Here is a 20,978-nt window from a genome sequence, read left to right on the forward strand (position 1 = left end):
TGATTTTACATATTGTGCGTGAGAAGTATGAAGAAATGAAATATATAGCACGTCCTTCTGTTATATATACTGAGCCGGCGCTTACCCTTTCATACCTGTGAAAACTTATTGTTCTGATTGCCAATTCATGTAATTTACTGATAAAAGAGCTCCTCCTTGTATAAAGATTATAAAATGCGGTCAATCTGCTTGAAAAGTGCTTGATTCTGTTATTATCTTTGGTCTGTGACGATGTAAAAGTGCTGTGGAATTTTCTTGTATCAAGAATATTTATACTCAAAAACAAGAATGTACCATGAGAGGAAGTTCCCTTATGGTTATTGCTGTGGCTTCTAATCGATTCAGTCGGTATGGAGAATTGGAGGAAAGTGAAAAAGAATGATGATGAGATTCTCCTTGTCTGCTTCACTGTGGTTGTCTGGTAAAAGAAATGAAAATCAAATTCCACGGATATATTACATGTTATTCAAATAAACCTAATAAAAATTTAGTACATATTATTGCAAAATCCAGCTCTCTTCCTTAATAATCTTTACTTATGATAAAATCAGCAAGAAGTATGCTAAGATGTTGCAGTCAATTCGGTCACAAGCAGCGTAGGTCGCATGGGCCTCTCTGCTGCAGGGACCTCTTATGATTCAAAGTAATCTGTTTATGCTATGGCTAGCCATTCTAGAGAGGGTGAGGCCCATGCTGCAGGGACCTCTTATGATTCAAAGTAATCTGTTTATGCTATGGCTAGCCATTCTAGAGAGGGTTTCCATGGTGGATAAATCGTGCACGTACATTGCAGATAGTTCATGTGCGCTCTGCACTGACCAAACTTTGGAGGCGCATTCTCACCTCTTCTTTCAGTGCACTTTTTCTAGGAGATGCTCGGCTACTCTTAATAAAGAAGTATAGTTTGCGCGGCCACATGCCGAGTGGAGTAGGGGTATTGAGTGGCCGCTAAAAGATGGAGAGGGCAGCACTATATCAATGCAGTTTATAGAGCTACCTTGGCAACTTTAGTATATCACAACGAAAGGAGATTGAAGATTGAGTTTTTTTTTTTTGGTTGTTTTTTTACCACTCTGTTAGGCTGAAGTGATTACAAAACACGAGCTGGATCAATTTAGAATGGGATTCGGGGGAAGAATTGCAGAGCTTGCAGGCATATGTCCTATTTAGACTATAGAAGATAGCTTGGATATGTTCAAATTTTCTTGCAAATATATGGGGGTACATTATGCATGCCTTTATGGGCTTGGTGCCCCATGATGAGCAGCCGGTTATATAGTTTTAATAAAATTTACATTTCTTCGAAAAAAAAAAGAAAAAAGAAAAAGAAAAAAGGAGCAGCAAGAAGTATTAGAGATGGCTTCTCCTTGGTGAACGAGCAAACAATTGTTCTTTCTTTTTATTTCTGATAAAATTAATTTGAATTGTAAAGTGACAAGCAAGCTCTACTAATACATCGGAATAATAAAATTTATTTGAATTTGAATTGTAAAACACTCGTGAAATGAAAATTAAATGTAATTTTAGATCGATAAAAGAAAATACTCTAAAGTTAAAATATATTTTTCATACTTTTTTCCCTACTGGTTCTTTAATTTTCATTTCTATCTCAAATCTGTGCTGATTGTGCAATTGACGAATAACAACACATTATTTGATCAAAATCAAAATCATTATATATATTTCAACAATATTCAATTCGCCCATGATAAAAATTTAAATAGCTTTTAATTTATTTTTTTAATTGCAAGTTCAAGAAATATTTTTAATAAATTAATTTAGTAATATGTTTTGGTGATATCATTACAAAAAAACATATATAATTGTTTCATTCATTTTAATGAGTAAGACTTAATAGGTAAGACCCATATCGGATCCAATTATTTTGGATATAAAATGGGTAAGACCCAATGGGTAGGATCTGGATAAAACATACAAGTCACAACTGCAAGTATTTATCGAGTCCGAGTAGGATATTACCCGCCGATCGATAGGTTTCAAACAAGTATCCCTGTAGGTAGCCTGAAAGTTTTTCAATGTAACAATTATTCGGAATATCATACATAAGACAAGCAAATGAAATAAGAATCGAATCTCAAGTCTAACCTTCCCTTTCAGCACATAAACAAAAAGCAGAAAGTCGATGATAGGTAAAAGATGCAAGAGCGATTGAACCTACGATACAATATATTTACTTAATTGGAAAATAATGGTGCGCGTGGGAGAATGCTCATCCGTATGATGGAAGAGCAGCAATGCGACTCAAGCTCCGGTAGGCTAGTGATGAATGTCAGCTACATAGGTACTGCAGAAGCACATCCATGCATTCAATTTACCAAATCTTGGTGTTTGCATTGTCTACTCATGTTTTATCCAAAAAGAAAATGAAATCACGGTAAAGGAACACTTCTCACCATTCTTGCAGCAAGCATCTCATTGCAGTGGGTTCCTGGGAACTTTGAGCCTCATGATCAGTAACCCCAAAGATAATTTTGGTCAAAAATGTATATTCATTGTGCAAAATCTCATGGTCACAGAAAATGCTCAGACTTTGAAGGAATTCTCTGCAAGAATATGCATCTACAAGACTGGAGAAAGTTTAATGCAACAACTCCTTCGCAAGGGGTCCATCATCTATGCAAAACGCTTACATGAGAAAATGAGAAAAAGAAGAAAGCAAAAGCATAACTGAGAAATACATTATATCTCATTATTCTTATGAAGAATCAGTCAATGAATAGAGATTGAAAAGCAACGCAAAGTACTCCAAGAATTTAAAGAGAGAGATCAAATATTCAATTGATAAATAATAACTCTTAACTGAATCTCTTCCGTGTATTAGAATGTTATTTTCTTTTAGAATTATTAGCTTAAGCATTCAGTTATACTGGCAGAAGGATCTGGTGTATCATGAAGTACTTGAAATTAAATCCACTGCAATGTTGTTGAGAAAGGGTTGCTACAAGGTCTTGCACCTGATTCCTAGCAGCGTAACCTACTTTTACATGACAACCTCCCTCTCAAATGAATAAATAATCAAGATGATGCAAAATACAATAATCTTCACCCTATCACTAGATGTTAGCTAATTAAGAATGAGAAGAGTCATGTTCAAACAATACATGCACTTAACAAGCTGAAAGAGAAAGACAAACGAAAGAATCAATCAACTTACTGCAGTTTCCTAAGGTTCCATAAGCAATGAGTTATAGATACAGCTAAAATGTATTCATTATATTCGCACTTGAAAACATAAAAATTGCAGCTGAAGAGGATAGACCTAGAAGTATCTTACCAGCCTGTAAATGATCCAACTGTCGGCCTATGTGTTCATGGTAGATCAGTCAGCATTTGCTGATATACATTTTGTTTTTCTATGTCTTTAGCCATTTTTCCTATACATTTATCTCTGCAGGCATCTAGGAATGTGAACAATGGAGATCACAGTAACCAAAAGTGAATATCAGACACGGTGGCTCTGGGGAAGTAAATAGAAAGCACTCATTCTACTGAATTCTGAACCTATTGTTTCCATATCCAATGTGCTGATAGCAACTACACTAAAATCCAGTGGGTTAGCTTGATCACTCATGCATGACATTCCTTAAAAGTTTTCCCACGAAACTACATGAAATATGTGTCTTATTCCCAGTCCTTAAAGCATTTTAAGAATTCTTGACTCTCTGAAGATAGAAAGAAAAGAAGATGCAAGAACACTCTGAATTTCTGGGATTCAGATTAATCTGCATCTGAACCCAATTCCACATTTTCCTCAATCTTTTCCTGTTAACATAGTTTGCACTTGAAACTTTCGACATCACAGATCGTTAGCATGCCTGAGCAGCGAAATGTTATCAACGGAAACTACACGAAAACAACTAATTTCGAAATGCCATGCCGCTCAATGTTCCCAACAAAAAGGTACATGAAAAGAAATATACCGTATTACCGTCATTATACTCTATATCAACAGGCTTCAAGCATTAAAGCACCAAGGACCTACATAATATGGTCTAGCTCTTAGGAAATGCATCACCTTCTCATCCTCAAACAATTTCCCCGTGTCTAAAATTCAGCTACGCATTTGAGCAAATAGTTTCTTACCTATTTTGCCTGCAGTCTCATGAGGGTCAAAGATGACCGGAGCCACATTGACCTAGGATCCGAAATCATTAACAATGTTCCGACGTCTGTTTCCACCCTCTCCAGAAGGGGGTTTCGACCCTCCATCGGCACCAGCTCCAGCTCCCACTCCCATTCCCAGGCCTCATCCTCCTACGTCACAGTGAATACTGATATCAGAAGATCCATATACTTCAGCAGCTCAGAAATGACCCAAGAATCAGAACTAAGAATCCTAAATCAATTCACAAGAAAGCAGAAGAACCAAAAGAAACTAAAACAAAAATGCCTATAATTTACCATCACAACCAACCTGAAGCAAACCATGAAGCAATTCGATCCTGAGAACATCAAGTGTTCTTGGTTGAAAATTTAGGGAAAAAAAAAATTTGGACCATTTCTCGATTTATGCGTGTCATCCTTGCGCAGGGGCCATGCTAATCTTCTCTGTATCGTTCCAATTTTATCGGATGTCCCCGAAGGGACATACTCCTGTCATCACACCGCGCTACATCAAGAACAAATGGTTTTAATATATCTTCGATGTGGGAAACAGATTTGAAACGTAAATTTGATTAATGGGCTGGACTCATATAGCGGCCCTAGACTTATGAGGCCCATAATTGGCCCAGCACAACTATCACAGGCTACAACACTTTCCTATTATTCAATAGGCGTGTCCAAATTTTGATTAACCGATCAAATCAAAAATTCGATTTTTATAGAATACTAAATCAAAAAAAAAAAAATGATTATATTCGATTTAATTTAATTTTTTATATTGGTTAATTGAACCCCAACCGGATACTAAATTTTAAAATACACATTATATTATAAATACATATATAAATATAATAAATAAAGCAACATACAAAAATTAATATCTTAATATATATATTTATACCAAAAAAATAATAATTTTATGATTAACATATACTTAATTTAGTATAACTATTGATCAATAAATAATTCATAACTAATAAATTAACATTATATTATATGTATATTTGCTTTAATTTTTTATTAATTCGATATAAAATAAAAAGAACCAAATTGTAATTTTAATTCATCAGAATGAACACCTCTAAAATATAAGACCGAATGAGTACACTATTAGAAAACACCATTAATTTTTTATAAAAATAGTAGACTTCTTTAAGCGACCTGTCTCATAATATGAATTATTAAGTCTTAATTCTCAATACCAATAGATTAGTTATAGGTATGCTGCTTTAGATTTGTCAATGGACGGACATTATCTATATCTGAATTTATTATAATATGTAACATTCAAACTCAAACCCGTTACTTTTATATTAGACTCAAACTCAAATCACATACCCATTGAAACAAGTATTTTGGGTATGGGTAGAATCTAGAACTTATGTTACTTGTTGTACGGGTATTAATTAAAATCATTAAATATATATTTTTTTTAATAAATTAATCGACTAGATTAACTTGCCATCTAAAATTCTTAAATATTATACATACTTTATTAATTTCTTTTACGTACTGATAGTTTTAAAAAAAAATTATTAGAGTTTTTCATCTTTATTTTTGTAGTGACAATACCAAGTTAAATTTATGATAAAATTAATTTGAACATAAAATAATAAGTCATGCTTGATTAATATATGGGACTAATAAAATTTATTTGAATTTGAATTGAAAAAAGATCATGAAATGAAAGTTGAACACAATTTCAGATCAACGAAAGAATCATTCGAAAGTTAAAAATATAGTTTTCATATTCTTTTTCCTACCGATTCTTTAATTTTCGTTCCTATCTCGAATCTATGCGAGTTATGTAATTTACATGATCTATTATTTGAACAAAGTCAAGATCATCTTTATGTGTATGGCTCAAAAGTACTTGGCCCAAGAAAAGGTTTAAAGCCCAAACCAGGCCCATCAGCCTATGATGCGGACGGCCTGCTGAAAGATTATCAAGCTCGGCCCAAGAGAGAAGCCCAGCACAAGATTTGTCAGACCTCAGGCTTGCCTTCCAAGCCCAGTCCAAGATAAGGAAAGCGCCCTCAAGGCTCTGGACTCCTTGCAGAGTAGGAGTCCTTACGTAAAAGAAGTTATTTTGCAGACAAAAACGTACTGATCAAACTAAGAATAAGATAGAATCATGCCTTATCCACATGTTTTTTGCCCTTTTTCTCGAAGATACAGGTAACATGTAGAGTCCCCACGAAGGGGGATGCCTTATTTATAAATACAAGCAGCATCCTCCAACGGGGACAACTTCAAGAATTTGGAGATTGCTTTGCTATTTTTGCTGCAACTCTCAACTCGTGCCCTAACCATATTTTGTTTACGAAATTTTTATTTTTATCTCACTTTCTCATTAAAATTTATTTCTTCACTTATTTATTCCTAAATTCAAAACTAACTTGAGCGTCGGAGTGCCAACGTGCTTGTAAGTTTTATTTCTCAAGTCTTTTGCTCAATCAACCCAAATCTATCTTTAAGATCCAAAAACGTTGGATCCATGCTAAAAATCGCAGGCATCATATATATATATATATTTCAACAATATTTAATTTGCACATATTAAAAATTCAAATAGCTTTTAATTTCCCTTATCGATGTAAGATTGTAAGTTCATGAAATATGTTTAATAAATTAATTTAGTAAAATGTTTTTGGTAATATCATTATAAAGAAATATTTATAATATTTAATTTATTTTAATGTGTAACACCCAAAGAGGGGTTCGTTTGGTTTATGTGAAAGAAAAAGAGAAGTGAAAGGGGGGAAAAATAGGAAAAAAATAATAGTTTTCCTTCAAGTTATTTGATATAATTGGAAGGAAAATATTTCAAATACTTCCACTTGTTTAGTACAGAAAAAACAGATTGAGAACAAAAAACTATTTTTTGTGGTTTACTGAATAGCCCTTCTCTTCATTTTGTATGAAGTATGCAAATCAATATTATACTAAAATAATTTTAGCATATAAAAAAATTTAAAACCTTATTAGTAAAAGTATTTATCAAACAAGAATAAGAATATTTCTTATTAATGAAAATATTCAACAATGCAATAGTTTTTCAGTGATTTTATTGTCTTTTGTCTTGCGAAGATGTATAGTATTATCAATGGAAAGAAGAAAAGAATTGGAGGAAAACTATATATATATATATATATATATATATATGATCCGTGCGATTTTAGCATGAGCCCAATGTCCTTGGATTTTGATGATAGATTTGGGTTATTGAGCAAGAGAACTTGATAAATAAGACCTGCAAAATAATATGTTACCACTCCAGCGCTCAAGTTAATTCTGGATTTAGAAATAAATAAATGTAGAAATAAATTATAATGAGAAACTGAGGTAAAAGTAAGAATTTCGTGAGCTAAATGTGATGAAAACATGAGTTGAGAGTATCAGCGAAATAGCACGGTGATTTCCAAATTCTTGAAGGTGTTCATGTCGATGGGTGTTGCCTGTATTTATAGAGAATGAGTCCCCCTACATAGGGACTTTACCTGTTATCCGCACTTCCAGAAAAAGAGGCGAGAAATTTGTTGGATAAGGCATGATTCCATTTTATCTTCAGCTTGATCATCACATTTTTTGTTGGAAGAGGATTCCTTTCATATGAGGACTCCTACTCTGCAAGGAGGCCTCTAGGTCAAGGAGTCCAGCTTCTCAGTAGCATCTCCCTTCTCCTGGGCTGGGCTTGGAAGGTAAGTTTGAGATATGACCGGCCTTGTACTAGACTTCCTTCTTGAGCTGAGTCTGGTGTACTGAGCTTGCTTAGCGTATTGGGGTTCTCTCTTGGGCTGAGCCTGGTGTACTTGGATTCCCTCTTTGGACTGAGCTTGATAATTTTTCAATGGGCCGTCCTCATCATGGGTTGGTAGATCTGGTTTGGGTTTTATATCTCTTATTGGGCCAAATGCTTTTAGGCCATACCCATCAACATATATTAGCAATACAATATATAAAATAAGAAATATTTTTTTTTTATTTTTTTGGCTTTATACTTTCACTTTTTTGCCTAATGTTGGACGGAAATAAAATTAGACTTCAAAAAGATTTCATATATATCGACTTTTACTTCCCTCTATTTCTTCCCCCTACCCAAATACCAAACTATGCCTTAAAAATTACTTTTTACTTCTACTTCTCTTATTCTCATACTTTTCATAATAACCAAATATATATACTCTATGACATACATCGGACCCAATTATTTTGTATATAGAATAGATAAGACCGAATGAATAAAATTTGAATAGAATATATAAATACCAGCTACGAGTATTTATCAGATTTGGATCAGAAACAAAACTACCCGGAGCTTCTCTTACTGGATCGCTGAAACAAATATTTTCCTCACATATACTCGATGCAGATCTAAAACCTAAGAATAGCCATTTAATAAACACTTGAACATTGAAAACATATCAACTAAATTAATTACATTATGGCCATATTTACTTAATTGGGTTGGGCTAGATATTCAGCCTAATCCAATTTAATGGCTTGTTTACTTTATAAAATGTCAGCCCGAAATAATAAAATTAAGCCCGATTTTAAGAAGAATAAATGTTTGATAGTAATCCCACCAAATGAGGTGAGATTAACTATCCCACAAAACCCACCATCCAAAATGATTTTTTTTTAAGACCTAATTTATCCTCAATTTTATTTTTATTTGGGTGTTTTGGAAACTAAATAAACTAATAATAATAATAATTAAAATCTAAAATTGCTAATTGAAAAAGAAAAATATAAAAGTACTTTTTTTCCATTGACCATTTTGTCATATTAAGGGGTAATTTGATATTTCATAATATTTTTTCAAATTAATGGCATGTTAGTAAATTTAAGATAAAGTTATCACACATTAATTCAGTATTTCATCCAATAAAGTAAAAAAAATATTACATAATCCTTCCAATGCATATTCCAAATTTTATCATCCACTAATCTATACCACTTTGATCCCATTACAGAAAGTAAACAAGGGGCTACGGGTGTTGTTTTATGTGTTATATGATTGATTTTTAATCTTACATTAATTACATCCAAAATATATCACAAATACAATATATTCCCGTTGTGATAACTAACAAGAGGCTAACCTCCTTGCTAGATTTTGTACCGAAACAGGAACCTCAAAGAGGTTTTGAATTTCAACTTTCAAGTGAACGCAGAATAAACTCCAAATGCATGACTGCCACTAAAGGATCATGGTATCACAGTTCTTTGGCGACATTATTTGAAGACTTTCATCCTCGGACATCAATTTTTCAGTGGAACAAGCAAAAACTACGGTGGAAGGATGGGCAAATACATCAAACACCATTGCCGTCATAACTAATCGAGCTTGCATTACTACATCCCCACCCCTCAAAAAAGTGTTCTTACAGTACATTTTTCAGACGTCCAAGCTGCCAAAGCAGACTATAATACGTACACAAGCAGTGGGGGCTGATGTTCCCATGCCAAGTGATAGGAAGAATAACAAATTTCTGGCCACTTACTTGATTCAAATCACTCTGTTTTCGTCTCCGCTGACCCAGGCTTTTCATCTGCTTTCAAGTCCGCGGAGCAACACCCACCACCATGGTGGTGGTGGTGGTGGTGGTGATGCTTCTTACCCTTCAATTGTTTTCTCATGTCATAAGCATCTTCCCCATCGGCATAATATTTTGCCTCCACGTCGTGTATCTTGTACCCTAGCGTTTCAGTGTACAAATTAAATGCAGCCCTGTTGCTTTTTCTGACGTGCAGCGAGACATACTCCGCGCCATACACCTGTTTAGAAACCACATGATATGTTAGCCATAAAACAGATAAAACTAATATCCGAGATCCATACCAACTTGCAAACATTTTCTCTCACAACAGTAGGAAAGGGCAGAAAGCTGCATATAACCCACTGGGAAAATAGCCAACTCGTTTCCAATTTACAATTTCCATAGCTGTTCAAAACTCTTATACAGGAAAAGATCAACAACAAACAAAAGCACTTTGTTCAAATTACATTTGTAAAAACTTCTAACTTTGAGCACACAAATGATTTATGCATGAGCACATGACTAAAAACTGAAGACTTTTCAAGTGAAATTGTTTTTTTGTACTTTTCTGAAGATTATAAATGATATACAAGTTCCTGTAAGATATCACAGGCCATTTCTAGATCCAGTGAAATGTGCAAATGAAAATCTTTGTTTTAAGGGAAAATATGCTTGACACGCCAGAGTAGTTCTGTGCGCCACATCCTAATTTGCAGACTGTTTCATTTCCCCTTTTCACGAGATTAGATGAAATTCAGAAACAAAACTAAAATTAAAAAGGCATAAGCTTAATTTTTATCAACTTCTTCTTTCTTTTTTTTTGAATTCTTGCCTGCAATGCTAGATTCCAATTGATCTTTTCCGAAATCACCTTTAGGATTGTCTACCATCACAATTCATGCCCCCAAATAAGTAACACATATCTAAATCAAAATAGATACTCAAGAATTTGACTACGGGGGATTTTCACAAAGCTAGAACAGCACACCACAGCATCATAAGGACAAATAGATCAAATTATGCACAAGCGCGCAAGAGGTGGTTCAAAGGAAAATGTCAAGCATCTGCAGTCCACCAATTCCTGGTTTGTTAGTTTCAAATACTACTAACGAAAAATAATATTCATTACAGTTACTCTCATCATCAAATAAAAATTAATGAAAAACAAGAAAAAAACAAAATAATGGAGTCCCATAGTTAAAGCGAAACCCAATTTGAACAGCTAGCTAAATTGTCAATCAATCAAACTATTTGATTTCGGCATCAAATATTGAAGCTGTAGAATCAGAACTAGAAATACTTCAATTGAAATTCAAATTCCCACAGCACGCCGAAAATTAAATTCACTATAGAAAGACTACAAAAATAGAACAAAGACCCTCCGAAAATCCAGCACCAGACCTGTTCCATGGCGTTTTGAGCAGCAGTCATGAGTTTGGTGGCGAGGCCGAGTTTCCGGTGAGTTCTGAGGACGGCGAGAGAAGTGATGTGGCCGTGGCACTCGGTAGTTTCCTCCTCCATTTTGGCCAAAACATAACCGACAATCTTGCCGTTGTAATCCTCGGCCACGTAGAGGAGCTGCGGCCATGAGAGAATGTGGTACAAGTAGTACTTCATCTGATAATTCTCCGGCAGGCAGAACAAATTGCAGGTCTGCATCGCCAGCAAATCGTCCACTGTCGCCTTCCTGATGCACACCATTGTTCTTTGGTGGGGGCAGAGGATTAGGGTTTCGTTTGATTTGGGAAAAGTAGAGAAAGACCCAATAGAGAGTGTGCTTAAATTTGTTTGAGTTATAATTACACATTTTTTTTTAAATATATAATTACACATTTCTTTCCCATATAATGACATGTAAAAACTCTTATAATTTAAAAAATTATATTTAATATTTTTAATATTTATTTCTGTCTAATAAATATATTTTTTGATGGGTTAAACTTTATTGAATTTGTTGATATCAACAAAAAATAAATAAATAAAAATCCAATATTCATTTCAATTGACTTATTACTAACTTATTGCAGGCCAAACAAATCTTTTCTAATCGAATTACCTTTATACATCTTCACATGCTAATATATGTGAGGAGGGTTTTGGTTTGAAAATATTTATTTAACGTGCATAACTCGATAGTAAGTCAATCAGTGGTAAATATGAATTTTCATTGAATTTTTTTTATTAATATTAACAAATTTGATGAATTTTGACTGGTTGATGGTTTATCTGTTAGGCTAGAACAAACTCTAGGGGTATTAGATGTAATTTTAAAAAAATTACAGTAGATCGACATGTAATTACACCAAATTTAAAGAGATGATTACGTAAAAAGTTAAAAAAAAATATCAAAAGATAGTTATGCAGACAGTGACACCAATTCACTAATCTTTAATATTACTAGCTTTTATGGTACTCAATTCCTACGTGCATATAATAAATAATCTTTCACACTTAAAAATATACTATATAAGAGTAAAATATACAATTCAATAATTACCTTTAAAAAAAGAAAGAATTTTTTTTTTAATTTATCAGTTAATGTAAAATTTAGAAAATTGAACAAGTTAGTTACCTTATCAGTTAAAAAACATTTTTGGCAGAACAAAAAAAAAAAAAAAAATTAGTACGATGGTATCATTAACAATTTATGGGTGTGAAGGGTCTTTCTTTTTTATATAGTATAAATATTAACTATTTGTAGCACAATTTACGCGTGTGCAATGTCTATAATACTATTTAAAATAAAATAATTATTATTTAATAAAATATATACAAAATAATAAATTAAAATTAAATTTATAAGAAAATTATAATAAAAAAGATGCATGAAAAAAAAAAACTATCAAAAGATATAGTAGGGGACTGAGAAGTTAAATAAGTAAATAAAAAATTAACTTTAATATTTAAAAATAGACGAAAAAAAAAGACACTAAAAATGTGCGCTCCCTTAATATATAACATAGATACTAATATATGTAACCCACACAAATATATGTGCATAACTACTTTTAAATTTTAAAAAACTAATTATTATTCAGGAAATGATTAAGTAGATAAATAAAAAATACAAGAAAAATTATGAGAAATTATTGAAAGAAAAAAGGGACGTGGAAGTTGGGAAGAAAGAGAAAATAAAAATTATTAAAAAAATGACAAATCACAAAACGATGAAACACCAAAAGAATATTCTTTTTTAATAATAAAGTATAGATAGATATAAAAAAAATAAACTTATTTCTCAATAATTTATAATAGCAATCATAAATATTGAAATTCCCGTTTCAATCTTGAATATAATGTAATATAATTATTTATTCATTTCAAATTGTTGACGTCACAACAACCAGAGTCATTTTTTATTCCCACTCTCATCCCATGTTCATCTACCGTTTTAAAAAAAAAGTAGCAAATAATTATTGACCACGGTCACACAAACCTTCTCTTTTGTTTGTAATTGGACTTGCCCAAAACAAAGGAACCTCGGCTTTTGAATCTGAGAAAGCAGGTCTTTGTACCTTAGACTTCAACCACATGCACTGGCTCACTGTCTCAAACTAGCTCACAGGCTTGACTTGTATGGCAGCTGCAAAGAAAAAAGAAAGTAATTCAACGATGGCAACCAAACACGAGGGTTGCGCTCGTTGCGGGACTTAACCCAACACCTTACGGCACGAGCTGACGACGACCATGCACCACCTGTGTCCGCGTTCCCGAAGGCACCCCTCTCTTTCAAGAGGATTCGCGGCATGTCAAGCCCTGGTAAGGTTCTTCGCTTTGCATCGAATTAAACCACATGCTCCATCGCTTGTGCGGCCCCCGTTAGTTGTTGGTCTGAGTTTTTGCATGGATAGCTAAAATATCTGTCATGACTTTTAATCATGATAAATAATTTTAAGCCATGCCAAATATTTTTTTTTATATTTTCGTATCGATTTTATTTAACCATAATTAATAATAATGTTTAGTATATAATTATTATAATTATAGCCAATAATAGCTTCTTTTCTAGTTTACAATGAAGGTTTATTATACCATATGCCTACAGGCATATATATTGATGGTGTATATATTTGTTTTAATATTTTAACATGATAAGAGCTACTGTATTTTGGGTGTATTTCATTGTATATCCATGAGTATTTGTACTGGGCTACTGTATTTTTAAGTGTATTTCATCGTATATGGATGAATATATATACTATTAATTAACGCTCACAAGCCTAGAGAACTGCCTTGAGTAGATAGAACGAGGGACTTATTTCTGTAACAACTAGTCATTTTTTTAATTAATTAGGTCTATCAATGATTAATATTCACCAGTTCATTTATTTTATCAGTTTTGATCAGTTATTCATTTTCTCTATCTTTTATTTTATTTAATTGAATAAATATAATAAAGATTTTTTACTCAAGACTGGAGCGAAAGAGTTAAACTCTTCCCAATAAGTATAATTCTAAAATTTTGAACGGAAAAAGTATTATTTTAGTCCGTTAAGTATGCCTAATTTTAATTTTAGTCCGATAACTATGTCCATTTTTGTTTAGGTCCAGTCACTTATGAAATTGCTTACTTTTAGTCATCTGACAGATTTTTGGACAATTTTACTCCTATGCAACTTTTAAAAGGCAGTTTTAGTCCGTATGCACTCATAGGGGTAAAATTGTCCGAAAATCTGTCAGAGGATTAAAAGTAAGCAATTTCGTAAGTTACTGGATTTAAACAAAAATGGATATAGTTATCGGACTAAAATTAAAATTAGCCATATTTAACGGACTAAAATAATACTTTTCCCATTTTGAACTCTACTTATGAACAAAAATTCGATTTGCTTGAGCAATTACATATCCAGGACCCTCGACACAAATAGATATTTACTGCGCTTTGATCTTCTTGCATCCACGGCACAATCCCTAAGTTTTGGTAAAGTGCCCAAGGTGCTTTAATATTTAATACCATATTTTTTTTTGAATTTGTTAATTAAATTCACCCTATCTCATAGATAAATATCAAGATATTCTACATTGCATTAATATATAATATCAATTATATTTTAGTTAATTTAAATGCATACAAATAAAATTTGTCTCTATCACAAGTAACTTAATATTAAATTTAATTGTAATTCATTTAATTTAATAATATATAAAGTTATAATCAGGGACATAAACGTCAAAATACGAGAGGGGTCCAACAGTGGTCCGAGCGGGACAAAAATCTTGGCCCCCTAGCCTTGATAGGTTATATGAGTGGATCGCGGGCTTAAGTGGGTCGGAGGGATATCATCTAGGCCGTTGTTTATTTAAATAAATGGATCATTTTGATGAATTGACTTAAATATCCAGCAATATTTGAATCAATCTATCAAAGTAAACGATATCTATGTTTATATTAAATTACACCCACATATTGAGGATATTTAAACAACTAACTTAAGCATTAATGGTAAGACCCCATGCACCTTTGGTCATTTTCAATAATTTTACTAAAATAGCCCTTCAACACTAATACAAAATGTAAACGACCAACGCAGTTTGCAAATGTTTATGGTACAAGAATATATACCTAATATTTGAAGACTATGTTATTACTTTTAGGGTTAATTACATTTTATTATTTGAACTATTACTGTTTTTATACTTTAACATTTAATTTTTGTTTGTGTCAATTTATCATCTCAATTTAATAAAATTTTGCACTTTGCTATTTATAATTATTTTTTCATCAAATTTTTTATCGAAAAACATTACATGTGCACATGTGATATTTAAAGATTATGTTATGTGATATTTGTCATATATGCACTATATGGATTGTTTTTCCAATAGGAAAATCAACAAAAAAAAAAAAGCCATATATGACAAAGTGCAAATTTCGTAAAGTTGAGATGGTAAATTGATCAAAAAAAAAAAAAATAGATGCCATAGTATAAAAATAGGTATAATTCGAATGATAAAATGTAATTTATCCTTATTGTTATAAATGGTTGAATTGTACTTTTCATCATATTTCGTTAAGACAATTGTTGGGAATTTATCCCAGTGATAATAAACAAACCCTAATCAAACTATTACAGAAAAATTAGTGGGTTACAAAAATTCTAATACAGGCTAATATTACAACAACAAATATTACAAGAATAATATTAAAACTAATAATACAGAAACGAGAACAGAAGTAATGACAGAGTAATAATAAACAGTAAAATGCTCAGGGAGCCAGATCCGGCGAGAAGCTCACAGCCACTTAGGCTGGCAACCACACACGGTTGCTATACCCAGCACAAACCACCAAGGCTTCACTACTTAAACGACCACCAAAGACTTCAACCACTTAAAAATAGTCTCGATCACATAGACCCCAACCACTAAGGTTTCCACTTAAAAATTCACCAAGAACACTATTAGTAGATAGGAGAAATGGGGAGAATGTTTTTCTTATGTTTATCAAATCGTGTCTCAAAAGCATGCACGAAGAATTACTTATAGTAATAGCGGTGAGAGATTAGGGTGGTGAAGGAAGAATTCAAGGAGGAAAACGGCGGTGTGGATTATAGAGAAGGAGGAGATGGAGAACAAGGAGGCGAGAGAGAGAGGAAGGAGATTTTAGGGTTACATCTGCAGAATGGAAAATAAGAAACCAAGGGAACGGGTCAGGTAAATAAGCTGGGCAGAGAGAGTGGGCTAACTGGAGAGCGCGCCAAAGCAGCAGAAGATTGGGCTACCATCCAAAAAAAGTGTGTGGGCTTGGGCCGACCAAATATTGATCTTGAGCCACAATTTTTCAATAATAATAATAGAGATCAACTACGTCATCGGATCACATTTATATTGGATCCACTCGAGGAAAAAGTGTGTGAATCCTAATTCAGCTGGCACCACATCACAAGTTTTGACTTTCTTTTTTCCATTAAATTAAGCATAAATTACAAACGAACTCTTCTAAAATTTGACATAATTACAAATACCTCTCAATTTTTCAAAAATTACTAGTATCCATTGATTTTTCATTGTTCAATCCATTAATCTCTATTAGGTTTCTATTGAAATGACCAAAATACCCTTATAGATTATAAATAATAATTTTATTTATATTAAAAAGAATTAAAATTTATTTATAAACTAAATGGATAACTATTTACTTGTTTTCAAATTTTTCTATCCCCCTCATTCCATTATTTTACAATTTTTTTATTTTTTAAAAAAAATCTAATAAGGGTAAATTTGAGAATTTCAGACCTTTATCAAAAAATTATATAATTTTATCAAATATCAAAAAAATTTATTTTTTCAAACAACAAGATAATATTTATAATCATACAAAATTTCATAGGAATTCGCTGTAATTTACCTTTTAATTAATTGGAATTACCAGTATATGCAAATCTTCATTTTTGGTTTCCCATGTCTTCAGTGCTTAACATGGTATTTTTCTTTTAACTTAGCATTTCATTTTATTCTAAATAATTGTTGAAATCTTAGGAAAAACCAGCAAGAAATCTCCATAGAAATACAGGCTGCACAAGAGTGGTCACACAAACATCAGCAGAGTAAGGAGCCATTGACACACTAAGAGAAGAGTCACATGAAACCTCTGAAAAAGCAATTGTCGCCGGAAGTTTGTCATTTATAACTGAACTTCCACACTCTGATGTGCTTGTCACTGTGTGTGGTAACAACTTTCTGCATTCCAACAGCTAAGCATGTTATAGGAGGCCGATTCGGCATTAGATCAATCCGGTCATCTTCGGAGAGCCGTATTGCTTTCTTTTTCTCAACAACTCTGTTCTTGTCTGTTTGATTCGGAACGTTTCTGTTGTCCTGCATTATGCATCTGGACAATACTTCTCCACTGTTCTGATCGACGATTCTTAACACACCATCTATTCCACCAACCACCAGTGTTGATTTATCGTTCCGCAGGTGATGCATAGAGTAGAGCACGTTTGGGCTAACTCGTGTGTTCCATAGTCTTCTAAATGTTCTGCATGAAACAAGAAACATTAATAATAAACTTTCAACGTACACATATTGTACACCCTCCCTCTCTTTGTCCCTCTCAAAATTAAGCACACAAATAAAAAGAGAAAAATATATACTAAGTCCAACAAGTGATGAATGAAGCACATATCTTTAGTATACTATTTCTGTTTTTGGATTTCTACATGAGAATATTTAAGTAAAATTCCGTTTCCTTCAACTCATGTAATAACACAGATGCATCTTCCTGAGAATCTTGGACTGTGTGACATGCGTAGAGTTATAAAGTCCATGGAGTCAGGTTTAAAGCCGTGCAACGACCAATGAAGTTCATATGAAGCAAATCAGGCCAAGGCTAGCAAAGTATTTGACACAAATAAATTTTTTGTATGGATAGAGGGTTGATCTTGAATCTGAAGAAGTACCTTGTTGATAATTGGTGTCAAAGAAGCATGTGACTTGCTGCTCAGTATTTGCAGCGTTCGTGTCAAAAAATACAGATTGATAAGACAATGCTAATGGGATTAGATAAATGCATAATTCATTTAGAATTGCAATTGGGTATAACTTGTGGAAAACTAATTGTCATAGTCCATCAGTTCCATAAGCAATGTTGACAACTTCACATTATCGCACCAGTGTATATTTTCATGAATTCCTATAGCAAAAACGTTATTCTAGAACACGCATGTTCATATGTGAGCTCTGTCATACATCTATAATCGGACAACATGGCTCTAAATCATATAAGTATCGACCAAAATTGCAGATACCAAGCATCCGTAGAACTAGAATTGAGGAACAAAGTGAAAAACTTAAAAAAGCTTAGGATAATTACATTTACACCCCCTGATCTATGGCATGTTTACAACCCACCCTTATCTTTTAGATAATTAGGCATAGACCCACAAAATTATCATTATCACTTACACAAACCACCCCTTACTTTTTTGAAAAATTACACACACCCACCCCTAAAAATGTTAGCATCATTACACAAACTACCCTTATTTTTTGGCTGTCAGGGCTAGTTTTTGTAATTATGCAAAAGAGAGGGTGGTTTGTGTAAATAAATCATAGGTCACAGGGTGTAAATGTAATTATCCCAAAAGCTTATCCAAATATATCCCAATTGTCTGATAAATTCCCACAAATTTGTGATGCAATTTTTATATTATCACTGAAGGAAATAAATCTGATTGTATGCAATCACACTTTTTAAAACCGTCAATGGTTTAGCATCTACCACGCTAAAGCCATTAATTGAAAACCAGATTCTAGGCAGCATGACCAAATACTTCTTAAAATTACTGAGCAGTGATATATATATTGGACAACTGGCCACATGCTACTTCCAAGTTACTGAAGCACAATGATGTAAGGTTAGGAGAAGCAGAGGAACCAAAGTGAAGAGGAAGAACAATTCTTGGTGCATACCTTAGGTCCCAACAAGATGCATAGCCTGTACTTGATCCAGCAAATAATGAATACGAGCTTGGGTTCAAACACAGAGTTTTTATGCCTCCTGCAGAAGTTGCAGAAATGTGGATACAAATCAATACTAACAGTAGTATTGTAATCATTGACATCGTTATAACTTTTACTAACATGAATGCCGCCTTCTTATTAATCAAATTTGAGAAGAGACAGATCCGTAAATATTGTCTAAACCAGTACATAGACTTGAATTGTATCACATGCAACCTCCAAATGTTTTCTTGAAATGCATCTTATAGAAGAGTAATCATTAGGGTACTGGAATACGAATCTTTCTTCATAAATATTAAGCGAAAACTAGCAAATAAGAAATCATCACCAAAAGAATGAATCCAAATAACAAGTTTTGTCAGAAAAACCTCCAGAACTAGTTGTGTCCAAGGCAGCCACTTGCAGATCTGACGAAAGATCTGATATTGAAATACTACCAAGGGATGAACCACTGACAATCAACTGCTCATCAGTGAAGGATAAACATGATACTGCCCCAGGATGCATCCTACAAAAATAATACCAATGATTCCAATAACTAGAGAATATCAAATGCAATTCTATAAAATTTCAGCAGTTGAAATACATTATCCATGCTTGTCAAAGTATGCCAATAATTGCGGAAAACATAAACCTTGCCATGCAATAGCCATCTGGAAAACAATGAAAAAGACCAAGTTACAAAAATCAGCGAACGCTCAGGGAAGAGAAATATGCCATGCAAAGCAAGCCAATTAACAATGGTTCCAGAAATATTAAAATATGATCAAAAGACACGGGAAAAAGCAACTAAAGCAAGAAATCTACTTGATTATTTGTGAAATCTTTCTGCTGTACATGTCAAATACACGGACTTTCCCATCCTCACACCCAACCACTGCCTGTGGGTCTTCATAACTGCAAACAAAGAAAATTTAGCTCGCTTGTCCCGTAAAGACAATTAGGTGCAAGTTGAACAAGCTCCCTAGTTAATGAAAGGAAAGCCACCATGTTGCTAAGCAAAAGTTGTTACATATAGCAGTATATCATCCTACACATGTAGGGATTTCTCATTTGGTATCATCTTGCTGATATGCAACAATGGTTTACAATATTGGTTGTGGCGTACGTTAAGATACATTCAGCCAGTACAATTAGAAATGGGGTCAAATAGCTTACACTCTACATCACTTCTATAAATTGATAATGGCAAGCACAACAAGGACCATGTAAATTCCAGGTATAGTCAGTCCTGCTCATGGTGTCTTAGTTATTAGGATATTAATCTCAGGATATGTTTGGCCCAAGGAAAAGTTAATAGGATATTAATCTCATAGTTATTGAGAAAATGTTTGGCCCAAGGAAAAGCATTATGGATCAAAACGCATAACTTCAGAATATTTGCTGTTAATCAATAGACTGGAATTGCATTGTACTTTTCAGAATAATTGATTCTATTTAAGGCATATACTGCTTAGAATTTAATGGAACATGTTATTAAAAAATAGGGATACCACCCACCGCATACACAATCCCTGGGTAAATATGCCTTCACGCGAGGAAAATAGATCTCTAGTCCCAATGCGCCTCCATATACATATACGAGTTCCCACAAGACCAACAACCTATAGGACAATAAGCAAAGAAAGCCCAATGGTTATTGCTGTCAGTGTTCAGACTAGACTTGAACCTTGCTGATCAAATTATATAATTCTATGCTAGGTGATTCTCCTTAGTTTGCAATGGTCTTCCAACAGACAACGGATCCTAAGTTTACCTTCTCATTCCAGTCTCCATATATCCAAGCATATCAAGTGAATCACTTCGATAAGTGTGGAATACAAAATTACTTAAATTAGAAAACCA

General features: G+C 33.3%; 3 protein-coding genes and 1 long non-coding RNA gene across 7 annotated transcripts in view; 1 reads left to right on the top strand and 3 right to left on the bottom strand.

Moving 5' to 3' along the window:
* LOC105172126 overlaps nucleotides 1-65 on the top strand; it is a gene marked incomplete in the record, with an annotated part of 1,602 nt that extends 1,537 nt beyond the window's left edge. Inside the window, 1 exon segment of the mRNA XM_011093466.2 lies at nucleotides 1-65.
* LOC105172128 lies at nucleotides 2,172-4,617 on the bottom strand. Of its 4 annotated transcripts, none has more exons than XR_002287887.1 (5): nucleotides 4,436-4,617; nucleotides 4,105-4,275; nucleotides 3,950-3,999; nucleotides 2,415-2,634; nucleotides 2,172-2,305 (listed from the first exon to the last, which is right to left on the bottom strand). It is a non-coding gene; the product is annotated as an uncharacterized LOC105172128 (long non-coding RNA). The 4 variants fall into 4 exon arrangements; XR_002287886.1 differs by having other exon boundaries at nucleotides 3,942-3,999; XR_848629.2 differs by lacking the exon at nucleotides 3,950-3,999.
* LOC105172129 (N-terminal acetyltransferase A complex catalytic subunit NAA10-like) lies at nucleotides 9,146-11,428 on the bottom strand. Its single transcript, XM_011093467.2, has 2 exons — nucleotides 11,070-11,428; nucleotides 9,146-9,906 (listed from the first exon to the last, which is right to left on the bottom strand). The coding sequence occupies exons 1-2, from the start codon at nucleotides 11,367-11,369 to the stop codon at nucleotides 9,643-9,645; spliced, it is 564 nt and encodes a 187-aa protein (XP_011091769.1). The 5' UTR covers nucleotides 11,370-11,428; the 3' UTR covers nucleotides 9,146-9,642.
* LOC105172130 (F-box/WD-40 repeat-containing protein At3g52030) overlaps nucleotides 17,086-20,978 on the bottom strand; it is an 8,444-nt gene continuing 4,551 nt past the window's right edge. Inside the window, exons 5-9 of the mRNA XM_011093468.2 lie at nucleotides 20,634-20,737; nucleotides 19,941-20,030; nucleotides 19,502-19,641; nucleotides 19,083-19,170; nucleotides 17,086-17,649 (exon numbers count right to left, since the gene is read on the bottom strand). Coding sequence (XP_011091770.1) covers nucleotides 17,289-17,649; nucleotides 19,083-19,170; nucleotides 19,502-19,641; nucleotides 19,941-20,030; nucleotides 20,634-20,737 — 783 coding nt within the window. The 3' untranslated portion in view covers nucleotides 17,086-17,288. The remainder of the gene's footprint in view (nucleotides 17,650-19,082; nucleotides 19,171-19,501; nucleotides 19,642-19,940; nucleotides 20,031-20,633; nucleotides 20,738-20,978) is intronic.

The sequence above is a fragment of the Sesamum indicum genome, linkage group LG10 (assembly GCF_000512975.1).
Source record: "Sesamum indicum cultivar Zhongzhi No. 13 linkage group LG10, S_indicum_v1.0, whole genome shotgun sequence".
NCBI classification, from domain to species: Eukaryota; Viridiplantae; Streptophyta; class Magnoliopsida; order Lamiales; family Pedaliaceae; genus Sesamum; species Sesamum indicum.

What these genes read in the sequence shown, in the direction of transcription:
- LOC105172129 (XM_011093467.2), bottom strand. Translation starts at nt 11,369, where the DNA reads ATGGTGTGCATCAGGAAGGCGACAGTGGACGATTTGCTGGCGATGCAG. An exon ending in CTCAAAACGCCATGGAACAG is followed by an intron (nt 9,907 to 11,069) that starts GTCTGGTGCTGG and finishes GTTTCTAAACAG; the next exon opens with GTGTATGGCGCGGAGTATGT.